A 20,042-nucleotide genomic window follows, 5' to 3' on the forward strand; every position below is an offset into this window, starting at 1 on the left:
CCTTGCAAAAACTTCATAAAATATTTAGATTGTGATCAATTGCAACCATTACTTGCTCATCTTCAAATGGATTGCATTAAATGTGGATTCTTCATGCAGAAGGTTCAAGCTCTTTTTTGGAATGCAAGACAGGCTAACCTTGGGATTTCTGTGGCTAATGAAAAAAAATTGTTTTAACAATTCTTGGTAGTAAGACCAATGAGTTACATTCTAATTCAAAGAGATTTAAACCTGAGGACCAAGCAGACAAGAGCTTTAGTTTTATGTTAAGGGAAGAGTGACTTCTTCAGTTTAGGCTCATAGCCACTCTTAAATGAATCTAAAGATGGTTTGTTTGTAAATCCAAAGCATGTCAAGCACAAAAAAATTTGGGAATACCATAAGGCCAAATAAAAACTGTGATAGCTGTTCTTTTCAAATTGTTATGGATTATTTATATCTACTTCATTAGAATATGTATTAGAAAATCTAACTCCTCGAAGAAGAACCTACAAGATGACTATAGGTGAAGATTATGTATTATTTTCATTTTGGAACAATCAGTACTTACTTTCTGAATGATGACTCTAAATAGTAAATTAATGAGAGCAAATATGTTGAGATGACCATTCATTTGTTTTCTAACCTAGTAAAACTGTGAAGAGCAAAATTTGCTGAATGTAGCTGCTCACTGGAACATTTTGCTCTATTGACTGATTCCTGTTTGTATGATACGTTAATTGTTGGGTTTATTTTATTTACTGTTTAGCAGAAAATACTTACATTCGTTTTTTGGCATACTCTGACACTGCAGTGGTTGTAAAAGAACAGCGAGTATCTACTCCACCTAATTTGCTGCAACTTCCTGACTTCTTCTCAGTGTAGCTAATGATTCGATATGCCAAGAGAAATTGTAAGTAATCAGATTGACATGAAGTTTTACTTTCACAATTACATGTTCATTGCACAAAAACTGATAGAAAACTAACCCCGAAAAACAGCAACGAAGCTGGGTTACTTACAATCGCAGCAAAATTGCTTCTTCATGGATGATTTTCCACTGCTTATGTATCATTCCAATCATGGCTGATATTCCACTGCTTATGTATCATTCCAATCATTACAGACATAAAATTTAAAGATTACAATCAAAAAGCTGTTGACATTTACAGACTGATAGTATAAAATTTTAAGTATTAAGTCGCTCCTCCCACATTGCACAATAGTTTTACTTGGTTCTTAAATTTTTAGATTAAAATTCACAAAATGTGTTCACTAACAATGCATTATACTAAGTCGCTTATATCATGGGAGTTATTAACTGGAAAAAAAAACATGTACATAAGTTCTTTACATAAATTCAGATATTCATAGAGATTACTAGGATAATATCTGTTTATAAATAAGCTCTTAATAATTTCTTGCAGTCAATAAGAATTTCATCAGTGACTGTATCTGTAACTGGATTAATCATAACATTTGTATCATCTGGAAAAAAATATGATGTCTGCTTTGACAAATTTTTAAATAGATTATTTCAGTTGTCATTTTATGTGGCTCGTGAAAAATCCTGATGTGATTCAGAATTATGAGTCTTGTGTCCAACATCTGTTGAAATAAAGCATATTTGAACACATTTCTTCATGTGAAAATACCAGGAAAAATACACAAGAACTTAGAATGGTGTGAAGAGGGCAGCAAAGTTGTTACTAGGTTTATTTATTTATTGTTGAATCTAGAACTGTAAAGTGTACAAAAGATATTGGGTCAATCTTTAATTACTGTATACCTTTCTTGAAAATATAATGTAATTGGATACCTAAAAAATCTACTCATCAAGTGGCAGCAGATTAGATTAAGTAAATGAGCATGCTTTTGGAGGCAGTGGCTCCTTTTTCTGTCCAAAGGGTTGAAGGGGAAGGAAGAGGGATGAAGGAAAAGGACTGGTGAGGTTTATGGAATAGGGAGAATTCGAAAAAGTCACCCATAACACTGGACCAGGGGAGGCTTACTGGACATGATGAGAAGGAAAGTCTTTCTTTCCCATCCTATCTGGCAAGTCTTGTCTGGGTGACTTTCCCAAATTCTCCACATTTCCTAAACTTCTCCAGTACTCTTTCCTTCATCCCTCTTCCTTTCCCTGCAACTCTTCTTCCAGACAAAGGAACCACTGGCTTTGAAAGCTTGCACATTTACTAAAACTTTATGTATGTTTTCTTCTGCTGCCACTTTGTGAACAAATTGTTTTTATTTATTAAGTTACATTATATTTTCAAAAATGGTTAATTTCGTTTATATATACACATTTCGTGAAATTTTTACACACACCAGTTTGCTGGTCAGTTGTAAATAAAATCAGAAACAATGAAATGGAAACTAAAATTAGTAGTGTACAATTAACTGTGAATAGTGATGATATCTCTAATTTCCTTCTAGTCATCAATGTTTTTATTGATTACTTCATAGATACTGTTAAAAATGATGTATCTATGAAACAGGATATACAGCACACGTTTGAATAAAGTATCAAACAGAAATGCTGTACACTACGTGCAGTGAGCACATATGACATTCTGCACCATATTGATAGCCTTAGAAACAAAATATCAGCAGGGTTAGATGAAATTTCTCCGTATCTGTTGAAGAAATGCTAACATGAACTAATGAAACCACTAGTTCATCTAATAAACTGTGTTCCCTGACAAGTTGAAACTAGCTGTAGTTAAACCAATACACAAAAAGTGGGAAATAAAGCATGTATAGAACTACAGACGCATTGCCCTAATCTTAACTTTCAGCAAACTGATAGAGAAAATTATATTTAAAAAAATCCTGAAACATTACACCAATACTGACACATTATATGATTTCCAGCATTGTTTCAGAAGAGGTTTAAGCAGCAATACAATTTGTCCATCATGTACTTGAAAAAAATAAATGAAAAATCCGAAGTGGCAAGAGTATCCCTGAACCTGTCAAGGGCTTTTGATAGAGTACATCATGATGTGCTCTTATCAAAAATTGGAAGAGTGGTGTCACTGGAAAACTTATGTAACTGCTAGAAACATATTTAAAGGGTAGACAGCAGTGCTTGGTAATTATATACTTTGACAGAGAAATACTGGAGAGGAAGAGTCAATTATAAGAAATAAACATTTTGGTGTTCCTCAGGGATTTATAGGTCCAGTCCTATTCATATGCTGTGTAAATGATTTCCCAAGTTCTCTTGACAATAAGCAATTGATCACTATGTATGCAGATGATGCATCTGTTGTCTGCTGTGCAGGCAGTGAGCCCAGCCTAGTGGAAGAGATACATAACCTTATTGAAAAGGCAAGAGCTCACTTCGAAAGAGACAACCTAAAAGTAAACATAGAAAAAACTAATATTCATTTTGAACCAAGTGTTCCAAACAGACAAAATACTGTGATTGATGAAATTCTACCAAAAACCTGTGCAGATTGTAAATTCCTGAGTTGATGCATAGATGATCAACTTTCATGGAAGTGGCAACCTGGTTATGTCTGTCAAAATAAATTACATCCAGTCTATATGTATTAAGAAAATTATCACCATACCTTAATTCTGAAACCCTAAGGACTGTATATTAAGGATTAGTGTACCCTTTCTTGTCTTATAGAATAATACTGTGCGGTGGGACATGCCAAATAATGTGAAAAGGGTTTTCATACTGCAATAGTTAGCTTTGAGGATCATAGCAAAAGTGAAACCAGGAATTTCTTGCAAATCCCTATTCATTATACACAATATTCTCACATTTTGTTCCATGTATATACTGGAAACTATAATACTAGTGAAAGAAGAAATTAAGATCACAAAAAGAGAAATGGATTTTTATAACTATGAAACAAGACATGAAAAGACTTTCATATGGTTAACAGAAGATTAACAGCGAAAAGCCCCTATGTCAAAGGAGCTGATTTTAGTAACTTGTTATCAAACAAAGTTAAGATATTGAGAGGGGATACTTTTAAAAAGCAAGTCAAACAGTGGTGTATTCAAAAATGCCCTTATAACTTGAATTTATCATGAATTATAATGTAATAATAAATAAAGTAAACAAAAACCAACTGTAATTGTAAAAACTTTATACTTTGCTGAAAATGCAGATGCAAGTAAAAGTGCACATTACAAGCAATAAATTGAAAATTGAGAGTTTAGCAAAAGGTAACGTTACAGAATATTTTACTATACTATTCACTTTACAAAAACAATTCTAATTGGTGCTATAGTTATGTTTTTATAGATACTCTCTTGCTGTATAAAAGTAGTGCTTCACCAAGTAATCCCTCCCTGTTGATTTCAAATCGTTTCTGTCCATTATCATTTTTGTGGAATTTCGTACAGTCTGATGCAGCAAAAGAGTGTTTGCATCCAACAATAATTCTAACCTATAAAAGTATAAGAAAATATAGGACAAGAACAGCATGTAGCAGTGGATATTCCATTAAGCTTGCAGGCAATATTTGTCTCCAACAGAAAGAAAGAATTAATTTCAATTTTACTTGGACAGGCACACAACTTAGAAGTGGAATTAATACAAATATAATTATTATGATGAGTATTTGGAAACTGAATGGTGATTACTGTTATTGTGTCAAAGTTTGTACCAAATGGCTCAAGAAAGGCAAAACACAATCATTTTCCTGTCTCCACCCCCCTCCACTCCTCTTCCCCCCCCCCTTCGCCTCCCCTCCTCCCCCATACACACTGACACAATACAGTCATTAAGATGTGGAAAACGTACTATCTTTTCTTTTGTGACAAATCATTCTACTCTTTGATGGTTCTTCTCAAATGTTAAACCTCAGCTGGTGTTTGAGAGAGCTAACAGGCACTTACCAAGTTTACTTTGAAGCTTATCGAATGGGATTACCAAGTCAGTAAATTATGTTTATAAACTGTTCCTAAAAGTAGTTCGCTATCAATGAAGTTAACGTTTTCGGCGAATCAGTATTTTGCCATTGAAGTAGTAGTTTGGTAGCTTCTCTAACATATGACATTGACCATAGTAGACTCCTGTACCTATAAGGGCAGCTATGAATCTAAATCCAAGATGTGGCCCTTTTCAATTGTCTGCCCTCTTTGTATTAAAACAGCTTGCACAGTATGAAGATAATATTGCCTTCATTCGAGAAGTGGTATTGCTTGTTCAGGAATATAGATCAATGGTTAATCACATTTGTTTTGAAGAATAAAAAACTATGTCTGATATGTAAATTGAATTAGTGTGGTAGGAAGTATTATTTTCTTCATAAAGATGGATTGATGTTGTAAAATATCATAATTTACTAATTGTTTATTGTCTTCATTCACGTAAACTTTTCTTTATTTTTTTATCAGTACTTCTTTACAGGTAAAGCCACAACATCCATTTGTGAAAGCGAAACTGACGAGCCCTGCTGGTAGCCGTGAAGTACAAGCTCTGCTCGCTCATTTTAGAGCATGTGGGGGGCGTCTTCCATTAACATATGATAGACCCGTATGCCTGCCTCAGCCACTCCTCAACTCCCCAACATCACAGCAGCAACAGCAGCAGGAACAGGAAGTTATAGATGCCCTCCATCCAGCCAATCACCAACACATATCAGTGTTGTTCTGTAGCTATGCATATGAGTCAAATAATGCACCCGCATTCTGTGTGAATCCTTGGTAAGATGCATTCTCATTTCTTAGATAAGTTAATAAAGATTTTAATGTAAATTTAGTTCTGTTATGCCTATTTTTTCAGCTGTTTGTCCAAGTGACACAAAAGGCTTGGAATAGTGGTTTCACATCGTTTAATTTCATCATCATTGTTTTCTTCAAATTGCCCAGTACCATTTTAGCCAAAATTTGGGAGTAAGTCACCCTTGACAACTTCGTTTACTGGTAATATAGAAAGTCAATGTAGTAAGGCTGTCTTTATAAATGTAAAGGAAAAAGCAGTGGTTGCCCCTCATGGCAGTGGAGAAAATGTGATAGTTGACATTTTAATGACACCTGCTAAAATGTGCAGTTGGGAACACAAAACCTTGTAAAACATAGTTTGGTCTTGCCTATGAAAATGCTTACATGTGAAGTCATGCTGCCTACTTTTGTTGAAGTTTTAACATGTAGCAACAAAGTTGGGCACCTAGCAGTTGACACTGCTGTGCAAGAATGTAAGTATAAAAAAAGTAAATAAATAATTTTTAAAAAAATGTTCAGAGTTTAGTAAATTTTCTTTAATTTTATTAGCATTTCTGTCTTATTATGTAATACATGATACTTATAACTGTCTTGTATGACATATTGCAGCAGTCAAAAATTATTACAGGAAACACAAAATGAAGTGTACTGTAAAGTACCTTTGTATGTATGTATGTACACACATACGATTACACACGTATGAAAAGCCAGACCAAATAAAGAGATTAAACTAACAGGTTTGAGGTTTTAAAAAAGGTCTTTGATATATTTTGATATGTTCCTGATTTTTCAGCATTTTGAAAGCTCTAGGTTCCCATGATTTCCCTATTAATGTAAGCCTTAGCTTGTGGTTGCCAATTGCATTACTGCAAGCCAATATGATAATTTGTTCCTTATGTTTCTTGTTTGTGGGTGCCACAGCTCCCTTCTTTTGATGCAAGCATTTTCGTAGGAAGCGTCTTGTAATTTATACCACTCTCATCACAATTGTATGACTGTTTGTTAGAAATTCCCACCTATTCATTTAACTTCAAATATCCTTAAATGATGGCAAACCTTTACACCTTCTTTGTCAGGCGATAAATCCTCTCTGCTAATGGTTATCTGGTGTGTACTGAATTGTTTTTCCACTGATCAAACCATCCATCATTGACATTGATGCACTGCTGCTCAGACTACAATTCCTTTTCCTGCTGTATCAGCCCAGTAATGGGCAAACCTTTTCCTCTTAAATATTCATGCAACAAAAATAAAACTTCTTCAGCTTCATATGCTTACCTTTCAACAGTGTCTCTCTTACTTTTCTTCCCCACTTGCATTAGCTAGGAAAGCACATCACTTCACAATTTCTGCTGGATTTTTCTTCCAGTCACAGTAGTACTTTTTCCTATCCCTAACTCCAGAGCAATAGTTTTGCCTGTTGCCCCAGGATCCGGTCGGATTACAGAACATAATTTCTGATCCATAGACACTACAAGGTTTTTTTTCATTTATCACCCATTTTGGACACTTGAATCAAAACACAAAGGACTGTACAAAACAACAGTTTAACAATTTACACCCTTTGTACATCTGATATGCAACTGAAGAAACAAAGAACACAGGGTTACTAGCAGAACTGCTCTCTATGTGTCTTCATTGTTGAATGTGAACACCTGAAGAGGGCTTCTAAGTATCATTGACTGAAGAGTGATTCTGGTAATTTATTCACTATTAACAATAGATTATGTACCTTATAATTTTAACTTCTGAATTGCTAGAATCATAAAACATTTTGAAAGGCCACACAGCATTGTAACTGGCACCCACTCACTAAAGCTTTGAAAAAGTACAGTGTGTGCAATAAATTAATCCTCATTTTATCACAGAGAAGCATTATTATGCTATTAATTAAGTAGGCTGGATAGTCAAGAGCTGGATAGTTGAGAGTCTACCATACTTGTTTTTAGAGAAATCCCATTTCATTTCAGCAGTAAATCAAATGAGCAGGTCATTCACATTTGTATGGTATAAAGCCCCTGTTGGTATAATCAGAAATGTGTGCTTACCTTTGCAGAGAGCATAAAAACACTAAAATATGTGGTGTAGAGTATTGGGTTTGATTCAGTACACTTGATTCAGTAGAGATTTAATATTGCTCGGCTTTTGTTGTTATTTGATTGTTATCTTGGGTGATATATGAGACTATTACCACGCATTGATCAGTTGGAAAGAAATGTAATACAGATTCTTCTACTTCCCTTGAATACTTATATGTAGAAATATGGAACCAACTTGAGATCCCTTGCCAACATCACTCGTTACTTTTTGTGAATAAAGGCCCAGTTATGCCTCACAAGAATAATATTTTCTGAACCCATTGCTCACTGTGTGTCAGTTGGTGCTAATTCTTGTAAAGATATTTGATAATGTTTGAACACAGTATATGTTACAAAATCTTACCTCAGATTGAGTCAGTGGGGTCTATAATTCAGCAGATTACTTCTGTTTCCGTTCTCCTGTTTGGGTGTGACCTGTGCACCTTTCCAGTCCTTTTGTAGGGACATTTTGTTGAACAAGCAGTTGTATATGACTGTTAAATAGGGAACTATAATGTCAGCATACTCTGAAAGGAACCTGACTAGTGTTCATTCAGTCTGGATTGGAAGATGTGCTTTGTTGAGTGACTTAATTTGCTTCACTACACTGGGGGTATCTCCTAAGTTACTCATTGCCCCCATCTGCAGCCAAAGGCTTTTGAAAGTTTCTTTCATTCCACCCAAAGTACTGCCCATTTCTAAATGTGCTAGAACTGATGATACTTTTTAAGCTGCCTTTTGAAAGAATTAAAAGAAGATGACTATTAAAATGTTTTCGTTTAGGCATCCAATAGAATCAGTGGCTTACTACAGGTACCTTGAAGTTCTTCTGTCAGTTCATGCCTTATCTCTTTTGCAATTATGCCACACATCCTTGTATATATACTAATAAACTTGACAAATGTAAATTATGAATCATTGTAACTGATGCCCAGGATGTCAGTGCTATCATATTTAATTTTTCATTCAAGCAAATTTATTTTCTGGGTACATCTTGTGAAAAAGTGTCCACTGATAGCGGTACTTAAGCACTTTAAAATTTTTTATGTGTAGTATCAAATATGTGAGCATATTTTTTGTTACAGAAACTTTTAAATGTGTTTTACAGGATTGTGAACATGGAGTTTTATGGTCGCAATGATATTTCACTGGGGAATTTCCTGGAACGTTACTGCTTCCGACCATCCTACTTATGTCCTTCTGACACTTGTGACACTCCAATGTTGAGTCATGTACGACGATTTGTTCATGATGCTGGCTGTGTACATGTGTTGCTAAAGGAACTGGATCAGCCACTTCCTGCAACAAACAACGAGATTCTTATGTGGAGCTGGTGTAATCTATGCAACACTGTTAGTATTTGTTTTGTTTATTATAAAATTACAATTTATCAAAATCGTGTCAGAATGCCAATTGGTAACAGTCGTTTGATATAGAGCAGGGTTGGTCAAGGTGTTTTACCTACCATTCAGTTTTGTATCTCTGTTAGTAGTAAAATTTCTAACAGCCCACTGGTTTCACAGTAATGGAACTGTATGCTATATAATTTATAAAGCAAAGTTACAGCAAGTTAAAGCATGTAATAATAATAATAATAATAATAATAATAATAATAACAATAACAATAATAACAATAATAATAATAACAATAACAATAATAACAATAATTAGACACAAAATAATTTATATCAAAATTTTATGAAAGCCCAATGAAAATGGTTTTAAAACTCCTGGCGTCTAAATCCCACCATGAAAGCTGTAATGGATGGTGGGGACCAGATTGACTACCACTGATACAGAGCAATAGAAGTCATTGAATCTGTGTGTTATTGTATCATACTGGAGTACTAATTTTAAAAATTGGAGTCCTTAATAATTGCTTGTTATATTGTTGTTGTTGCTGCTGCTATCTTCAGTCTGGAGACTAGTTTCTCCTGTAGCACCACCTTTCAGCAGCTTCCATTCATTTCTTATCTGAACAATTTAACATCCACATTTGGGTTTCCTACTGGACTACATTCCCTACAAATACTTACAAAAAAGATTTGCAACATGTAAATTGATATTCATTGTTAAAAAATTCCCCTTTTTCAAAAACTCTGTTTTTATATATTACCAGTCGGTATTTTATACCCTTTCTACTTTGGCCATCATTAGTTACTTTGCTGGCAAAACAGCAAAGCTCCTTTACTACTTTTAGCATCTCATTCCCTAGTCTAATTTCATCAGCATTGCCTGATTAGGTTGACTACATTCCATTATTCTTGTTTTACTTTTGATAATGTTCATGTCATGGCCTGTTTCCAAGATGCTATACATTCGAGGCAACTGATCTTTCATTCCTCTGCTGTCTTTTGCAACAATTATTATTACTGAAAATGCACAATAAGTTTAAGAAAAAATCAGTATAATGTAAGCCAGACTATGCTTAATGCTGAAACAGACCAGTCAAAACATGTCACGACTGCCATATGCAAATTATGTACACAGGTTGTATGAAAAAATTAAAATTTTAGAATATTATGGTCAGATTCATCATTTCCTGAAAACACAAGAGTGCACAGTGTCATGTGAAAAATAGCTGTTTGTATGCACATTGCTTTCATCAACTTATGCCTTCTGAAAGTCATTGGTGGATCTCACATACTTAAGCAGTTTTATGAGTTTTCATAGACTAATTGCAATTCTCAGTTTGCTACTAGCCAATTAAAGCTTGCTGTTTGCTTTATCCATTATTGAACATAAAATACCATTACACTAAATTACTTAACATATTCTTGTTGCTGATTATTTTTTGTAGTTGTGTCTGTTAGTCCTCTGTTGTTTGAAATAAATGTTCTAATTTCATTTGTACTACTGATTTTTAAAAATTTTATTTCAACATTGAGATTAACATTTATTTTCTTCATTTATAAACTGGACCTTTTTCTGCACTGCGCTGTTGGTACTTAATGTCTCAGGTGCATTTTTCCTTTTATTTGAAGGCATCATTAGTATGTGATTTATGTAAAAGGGGAAACATGTCTGGAAAATAAAATGTTAATAGTATAGCAAGAAAAATATGTTTCATTTATAGACAATAATTCATATGTTGCTTTGGAAATCACACCAACAAACTTGACCTTAATTTTAATTTTAATTTACACTTACAGCTACATATGTTGAGTAGCTCTCTCTCTATTGTGTGTGTGTGGGGGGGGGGGGGGGGGGGGGGACAGACAGACAGACAGACAGACAGACAGACATTGAGAGAGAGAGAGAGAGAGAGAGAGAGAGAGAGAGAGAGAGAGAGAGAGAGAGAGAGAGCTGTTTACTGTCCTCATTACTCAGAAGGTGCATGTCTTTGTCTCATTTTGCAGTTGATTGTCTAATATTTGTATAGGTTTTTGAAAGAAATTTTTACATGTGTTTTCTGTTCATGTCACAGACTTCTCCTGTAGTGCCAATGACACACAATGCATGGTCACTGTCATTTGCGAAATTCCTGGAACTTAGGTTTCATGGTGGTGTGTATACAAGGCGACATCACAGCTGCCAGCATTCATTACATCATGATCATTATCTGTACTTTGGACTTGGAAAAATTGTAGCATCTTTCAAGTAAGTAACAAGATCTGATCTAAACAACAATATTTACATGCAATCTCTGATAAATTCAAATCACTTACCAATAAAGCTAATTTTTGGCCAATGTACAGGATTTGTATAAAAAATACCAGGAAAACTTTTGGAAAAATAGATTTATTTCAGATATTGATGCAATATTTCAAATTACAGCCCTAAATAGTGTCAACACACTTTTGCCCGTGGCTTTCTTACAACTTGAAGGCTCCCTGATAGATGGATTCTGGAAGATCCTTAAGGGTACGAGTGCAAGCTTCTTTGATGGCACTTTGAATCACATGATGATGTCTTTGACAGAGGATTTCACTTTTGGAATAGGAAATAGTGACCTTGGAGCAGATGTGGCTGAGTGGATTGTAATGATGCAATTCCCAATTTCAGGTGATGGCTGGCCTCATCTGGTTCACCTTTCTCTTAAGTCTTTGTAGCACTTCTGGGTACTTTACTATTGGCCCCCTCAGGTGCAAATTCACAGCGGACTACCTTCTTGGCATCAAAGAAAATGATAACCATTACTTTCATTCTGGATTTGCTCATTTGAGCCTTTTTTGGATGAGGTGCTATTTGGAACTTTGCCAGTTTGTTTCCTGGTCTTATCCAAATATCCCAGTTTCATCTCCCATTATTACATTGTCTCAAAAGCTATGGGTCCTGTTCAGTGTGTTGCAGAAGTCTGTACAAGCAGGCACTTGCCTCTGTTGTTGGTCATCCATAAAGACCTTTTGAATGAGTTTAACACAGATCTGGCACATTGCCAAATTTTCAGTGTTAATGGTGTGCACTGTCATCAGTAACAATTGCATCTGTGACTATGCGCACTTTTAAGCGACAGTCTGAAACCAGCACTTCATGTGCACATTGCATGTTGTTGCTGGTCCTTGATGTCAACAGCCATCCAATGTGGGGCTCATCCTCTACATTCTCTCGGCTATCTTTGAAGAACTTGTGCCACTTTAAAAACTATAGTTCATGTCATGCTTTCATTCTTGAACAAATGGCGACTCATGGCCATTGTCTCTGCGCCCAATTTCCTCAGTACAACACAATTTTGACAGCATACTGCCTCATTTTGTGCTTGTACCATGTCACTCGACATGGTTCCACTAAAATCTCAACCTCACGTGAAAGAACACTTGGCACTTGGCATGTGTTGGAGGTCACACCCTCCACCTTTGAGTATGTTCTGTGTGTGTGTGTGTGTGTGTGTGTGTGTGTGTGTGTGTGTGTGCTGTTATGTCAGACTTTGTATGACTCTGACGGATAAATTTTTTGTAGTGAGTAGGTGCATGTAAAAGTAGCTTATAACTAACTGTTCAATAATTTTACACCTTAAAGGTAAATAATATAAAATCTGTGAAGAAGCTGAACCCATGTGCTTAAAGATCTATAATAAATAAATAAATACCACTGCAGTCCAATAAAAAACTGATTTACTATGTGGTAGAAGCTGATATTGTGCTTCATCTTGTATAGGTTTTGAAGTCTTCATTCCTGCACTAGCAGCTCAGACTTCTTATCAGCTAGACATCTGTACTGCATGCTCATTCCTCATGAGCTTTGTCTTCTTCTTTTTGCTCCACCTTATCCCACACCCTAACTGCCCATCTGCTCCTGCCATTTTGTTCCCACTCCTTGTTTATTTTTCCTCTATACATTTATCGCTGCCACTTCTGTTTACAGTCTTGTCTTTGCTAGTGTTTCATTGTTAATTTTTGTTTCCTCTTATATGCTCTCCCTCCCGTGACTCAGGGTTCTGGATGCCTTTCTTACTAGGCCTTGAACAGTCTTATTTTCTTTAACCCCTCCTCTTTCTTCCTGGAAAAGAGGCCTTTAGTTCTCAATGGCAGTGTTTGCATAGCCTTATCTTCAAATTTATTTGTATTTGATTAAAAAAAAAAAAAAAGGAACAAAAAGTTGAGCAAGCCACTCTTTATTTAACCCTTTAACTGCTCTAGACATGTTAACACGCGCACCTTTGTACCTGTCTCTGTGTGCTCTGAACATGTTTATGCACGCCACCAGTTCTTCTACCTGGTACTCTGAATGTGTCTACATGTAGACACGTTTAGACTACCAGGTAGAAGGACTGGTGGCGCGCATACACATGTTCAGAGCACACAGGGATAGGTACAAAGGCGTGTACATTAACACGTCCAGGGCAGTTAAAGAGTTAAAGCTTTCTAGACTCTGAGTATGATGAAAATTATAAAAATATATGGCTCTAAACCCTGTGCTCTCTCACACAGTACATAAAGCTCTTCTATAATATAAACATGTTATGTCAGTAGTGATGTTAAATCAAATTTTTATCATCACATTACATACCTCATTCAATCAAAGATTGTGCCATAGGGGTCTTTTCAATTCTAAGACTATATATGGACTCATAAAGTTGTAGTATATGCAGGGTGATTCAGGATGAATGTCACATAATTTGTGAGATGATTCTACATGTGTAAATGAAGTGAAGAAGTTCTATGAACATGTGACCAATTTTTGATCATTACCAAATTGGTGCAGGTTGAAGACTACACATATCCATCAATGATTATGAAGACAAGTGTGGCTATATCCAAAATTCATTGTAAATACTGTGGTGGACAGAATAATTGTGGGACAGATGACTGATCCATCCAAGGTGTTCAAAAAGCCCCCACCCATCTCATTGGACTTGTTAATGCGTTGGAGGGTGTGTTTTGTTGCGCATCGATCATCATCTCAGTGGGTTTTAATGCAGGCAACAGCATCAGTGATGCAAGTGCCAAGTTCTTCATACGTATCCACCTTCATAGCGTACACATCTCCTTTAACCAGACCCATAAACAGATAAAGGGGTTAGATTGTGTGGTCTGGCAGGCCAATTAAGGGGTCCACAACAGCCAGTCCACCGTTGAGGAAATGCATTATTCAGATATTGGAATACTTGTTTGTTTCTGTGAATCTGTATTCCATCATGTTTTGAGTAGATTTGCCATTGTTGCTTTAAAGTCACATCTTCCAAAAGTGCAGGTAGGTCTTCTATAAGAAAATGAGCATATGCTGCAGCTGTCGATCAATTTCGCAAGAGCAGAGGTCCTATCACCAGGTCATCAATGTTTCTCCATCCCTCATGTATGAGAACTGTAGGTATTCATGATACCAGTATGTGTAAATGTAGATTCTTCTGTAAATAAAATGTCTTGGACAACATGTCTGTGAACATCCAACCATTTACAAAATTGTTGTCTGCTTACTGAGTCACCTGGATGCAGATGTTGGATAGGCTGCACATGGAATGGGTACAAGCCCTTGGAAGATATTGCTCATCAGACTTGTGTTTGTAGAATGTCGAGCTGACGGCTAATGCATTGTGTACTGGTGGGACTCCATTGTACCATTTCTATAATGTCTTCCCTTTCCACGACTGACTGGATGGGTTCATGTTCTGCTGTTACATATACCCTGGGTAGTGTTCTGGCATCACATAATGTTTGAAAAATCCTGGGAAATACTTTGGCATAGGGGATTTTTTGATCAGGGAAACATTTTTGGCATTCTGTCACAGTCACATGTGCACTGTCATTACAGTACCTTCACACAAACAGCATGTCTGCGTATTCTGCATAGGTGAATGTAAGTGGCATATTGGGCACAGTGAGCTTCCTCAGTTAAACAACACTCAAGCATGACACGCACACAGCATCACGACTGCTCACTGATCCATCTCACGATTGCACACTGGGCATTTGCAGCTGCTGCCTTGGTGCAATGTCACATTGCTGCTATCTGTTGGAAACCCGCATGTCTCTTGTAGGATAGATCAGTCATCTATTGCACCATTAGTTGGTCCACCACAGTGCTTGCACTGAATTTCTGTAAGTAATAGTCACACGTGACTCATATTCCTTCTTGGATGTGTGTAGTCTTCAACCCACTCCAGCTCCGAAATAATAAGAAATCAAACACATGTTCATAGGACTACATCACTTTATTTTCGCCAGTAGAATCACCCCACAAATTATTGACATGTGTCCTGAATAACACTGTGTATGGCGTTAATTCTTCAGACAGATAATATTTTACAGGTTTATCATTCAAAAATTTGTTTACTGTATAACAGTATTTACTTTTCTGATGTGTTTTCATGTCTGTTTCAATATTTTATAGAGTTAGTTCAAACTTCCACTATTAAATTTTATTTATACATTTCATGCCCATATAACGTTGAGTTTATTCAAGCGTCTTTAGTCTGCGGCTAGGTAACATGTAACTTCCTCATGGTCTCCAGTAATTATTGGTAGCATTCAGCTATATTTCTGCCCTACATACAGCTCAACAAGTATGTAAACATTGTGTAGTCTTGCACTGTTGGAGAGGCCCTCAAAAATTGTGGTTTCGCTTTGTGAAAATGAAAGTTTGCTATATATACATGTTTGGAATGCAAATTACATGTAGCTTTTCTATTAAAGTGCTGCAGAGTTGTTTCTTTGCTTTCACAGTAAACTGGTCAGTCCATGCATGGTACCAGTATGTGCCAAAAAGCCATGTGTGAATATGTGATTCTTTTCAGGGGTCATACCCACAGATTGAATTGATTAGAGAGGTAAGGAGTCAAATGTTGTTGATAGCCCTTGACTTAGAATGATTTGTTTATCTACTGGAAGAATGGGCATTCTGTAGCTGCTATTTTGTCAAAAACTAATATATTGTCTCTTACACGGAAGGTAACAGCAACTAGCTACTTTTTACAATGCTATTTATTTATTTAAACAGTGCCATTACCAGTTTTGAGCTGGTAGGTGCATCTTCAGAGGGCTAGTTCATGTTTTACCCTACCTTTTATTCCCCCCCCCCCCCTCAACTAACAAAACTTCATTCGGAGGGGTGGGGCGGGGGGGGGGGGGGGCTGAGGGGGGTGATTCCAATGAAGAGTGGAACTTAATGGCATGGATTCTTCATTGGCATCACCACCCCAAGGAAGTTTCATCAGGTGGGGAAACAAAACACAAAATGTAATGTAAAACATGAACTAGCCATCTGAAGATGAACCTATCTGCTCAAAACTGGTAACGGCACTGTTTAAATAAATAAATAGCATTGTAAAAAGTGGCTGGTTGCTGTAATCTTCTGTGTAAGAGCCAACCTACATTCTGTAGCTATCAGTGTCATTTAACATGACACTGTACAATGTCATTTAACATTACACATTTCCTCCAGCCCAGGCAAAATTGAGGAAATTGATTGGTCCTTTTGCATTAGGTGTAGTCTAGGGTGGACCTTAGGTGGCTCACAAAAGCACCATATCGTCATGGGTTGTTCCAGAGAAAATCTCAAAAAAAGCATGTTTTTTGGGTACAAAATGTAGCAGTTGTGGGGATGTCAATAATTTCTGTTCAAGGCAGATCATTGACATTTATTGATATTATAAAAAAACTTCAAATTTTTTAAATATCATTATTAGTTACCGAGATCTAGAGGTTTGAAGTTAACATATTTTTACGCCATGGGTCACAATTATGTAAATGACTAACCATAGAAAATGGCTCAAATTTTAACAGTACGTTCTTTACACATTTATGTAGAAATGCAATTTTCCAGTTTTTGAAAATCTGTATCTGCTATCAAGATACACCCAGAAAAAAACGATGATGTTTGAGTGTCAGCTTTGGGGATGCCCACCTCTGTAATTTCTGTTCATGGCAAATCGTCAAAATGTGTACCATATGCTTTTAAGATGATGATCTTGGGGAACCTTGCAACTTTTCAATGTCTGATTCAAATATCTTGAGGTTCAAAGTTACTACATATATCCACATGAAATGTGCATGTAATATCCAGTCTGAGACTTAAGTATAATATTAACTGGTGAATACATGGCAAGGGTTCTAGGGTCAGCAAAAGAATTCTGATGTCACCAAACTATATTTTTAGTCAACATATTTTCACTAATAAAACCTGATCACATGCTGTCTCTGTATAGTGGGCACTTCACGCCTGTACAAATATGCCCAAAGTGGTACTGCAGTGACAAAAAAGGCTAAAAATGGTCTTAACACATCTGAAAATAACTTAAAATGGCTGCCAAAATTTATGTAAAACTGGAAAGACTGTAAATTCAGTAAAATGTTTTTAATAAGGTTTTTCTCTTTTAAGACACACATGATAAGCTGGGCAGTTTTGATGAGCTATGTTCTATGAGCAAAGTATATGGAAAAAAATGTAAAGCAAATGATTTTGTGTTAACTTTATATTATGCATACTTATGTGTTGTTTATATGTGTCAGTGTATAATTATAAATGTGTTGAGGTATATAACAGAATGGCTGCACTATTAGAGGTGCCATGTCATGGATTGCACGTCGCTCCTGCCTGAGGCTTGAGTACTCCCTCGGGCATGGGTGTGTGTGTGTGTGTGTGTGTGTGTGAGCTTGTGTTTTGTTCTTAGCATAAGTTAGTTTAAGTAGTGTTAAGTCTAGAGACTGATGACCTCAGCAGTTTGGCCCCTCAGGAATTCACACGTTTTTTAAGGTATATAAATAAAGTGTCAGAACGTTACTAACCTATATAATTTGCTTTAGACAAGCAGCACATCCAGCTACAGCAGTGAAAAGAAAGGAACCAGTAGAAAAATACTCCTGTTGGAGCACAAAAGGGCAAATATGTTCCTCTTTTAAAGACTCTGACAGAAAAATGGCCAACAAGCTGCCTCAATCCTCATTCCACATTCCTCATCAAAAATTTTGTCATGTGAACCTATTCACAATTTTTTATGCTGAATGAGAGTAACAGAGAAACAGTGATTGTGGAATAGAGAGAAGACAGTGCCATGGGAGCGAAAGGTAGAGGAGACAATGATGAGATATGGATGGTCGGTCAGATACAGTGGTAGCTAAAGAGAAGGAAAGATGGATGGAGACAGAAGCAGTGGGAGAGAAAGAGAGAGAAGACAGTGGAAATAAAAAATACAGTTGAGTGGAGACCATACATGGCCTTGGATCACTGTGCAATAGACAGCATAGAAGTGTGTATGGCATCATTGTAAATAGAAATGATAGAATTTCACACAGAGCCTAATTTAATCATTACTTACATTTGGTTGAAGAACCACGGAAGAAGTTATATGTGTGGAAAAGTCCAGGAGACACAGGATTATATAATGATAAGACAGAGATTTTGGAACCATATTTTAAATTGTAAAACATTTCCAGGGGCAGATGTGGATTCTGACCACAATCTATTAATTATGCACTTAAAAAGATTAAAACTGAAGAAATTGCAAAAACATTCAAAATTAAGGAGATGAGACCCAGATAAGTTGAAAGCACCAGATGTGGCTGAGCGATTCAGAGAGAGTATTAGGCAACATTTGATTAGAACGAGGGAAAGGAATGCATTAGAAGACAAATGGGCAGCTTTGCTAGATGAAATAGGAGCAGAGGATTGGAAGAAAGACAAGCTGTAGTTGAAATCCTTGAATAACACAAGAAATATTGAAGTCAGTTGATGAACGGGGAAAATATGAAATTGACAGGAAGTGCAAAATGACTTCAGCAGGAATGGCTAGATGACAAACGTAAGAATTTAGAAACATATATCACTAGTGGAAAGATAGATTCCCCCTGCAAAAAAATTTAAGAGTCCTTTGGAGAAAAGAGAATCAGTTGTGTGATCATCAAGAGCTCACTCGGAAAACCAATACGAAGTAAAGAAGTGAAAACTAAAAGGTGGTAGGAGTATACAAATGGATTATACAAGAGAAATGTGTTTGAAGGCAACATTATAAAAAGAAAAGAGGACATAGATGGAGCTGAGACAGGAGATATAATTCTATGAGAAGAATTTGACATAGCAGTGAAACACTTAAATTGAAACTGGGCCCCTGTAGTAATCAACTTTTTCTCAGAACTACTGATGAAGAGCTAACCATCACAATACTATTCCCTCTGCTGTGCAAGACATATGTAACAGACAAAATACCCTCAGACCACAAGAAGAATATAGTAATTCCAAAGAAAGCAGATGCTGACAGGTGTGAATATTAGCAAATTATCAGTTTAACAAGCCATGGCTGCAAAATCCTAAAACACATTCTTTATTGAAGAATGAAAACACTGGTAGAAGCTGACCACAGGTTAGATAAGTTTAGATTCTGGGGAAACGTAGGAACATACAAGGCAATACTGACCCTACTACTTCTCCTAGAAGATAGATAAGGAGAGCAGTCAGATGTTTATAGCATTTATCAACTTGGAGAAAGCATTTGACAACATTGACAGAAATACTCTACTAAGGTAGCAGAGGTAAAATACTGGGAGTGAAAGGCTATTTACAAATTCTACAAAACCCAGACAGCAGTTACAACAGTACAAGGGCACAAAAGGGAAGCAGTGGTTTAGAATGGTATGAGACAGGGTTGTAGTCTATCCTCAGTGTTATCCAATCTGTACATGGAACAAGCAGGAAACCAAAGAAAGTTCTGAAGCAGGAATAAAGGTTCAAGAAGAAGTAATAAAACCTTTGAGGTTTGCCAAAGACATTGTAAATCTGTCAGAGATAGCAAAGGACTTGGAAGAGCAGCTGAACAGAGTGGACAGTGTCTTGAATGGAGGATACAAGATGAATATTGACAAAATCAGTACAAGGATAATGGAATGTAGTAGAATTAAATGAAGTGAGATGGGGAAATTAGAT

At 36.2% G+C, this 20,042-nt stretch overlaps 1 protein-coding gene across 2 annotated transcripts in view; it reads left to right on the top strand.

The window, feature by feature from the left end:
- LOC126354444 (1-phosphatidylinositol 3-phosphate 5-kinase-like) overlaps positions 1–20,042 on the top strand; it is a 294,219-nt gene that overhangs the window by 150,017 nt on the left and 124,160 nt on the right. For both annotated transcript variants that reach the window (XM_050004130.1, XM_050004131.1), the window contains exons 15-17: positions 5,357–5,652; positions 8,857–9,100; positions 11,176–11,348. In XM_050004130.1, coding sequence (XP_049860087.1) covers positions 5,357–5,652; positions 8,857–9,100; positions 11,176–11,348 — 713 coding nt within the window. The remainder of the gene's footprint in view (positions 1–5,356; positions 5,653–8,856; positions 9,101–11,175; positions 11,349–20,042) is intronic.

Source organism: Schistocerca gregaria, chromosome 3 (genome assembly GCF_023897955.1).
Source record: "Schistocerca gregaria isolate iqSchGreg1 chromosome 3, iqSchGreg1.2, whole genome shotgun sequence".
Classification (NCBI taxonomy): domain Eukaryota; kingdom Metazoa; phylum Arthropoda; class Insecta; order Orthoptera; family Acrididae; genus Schistocerca; species Schistocerca gregaria.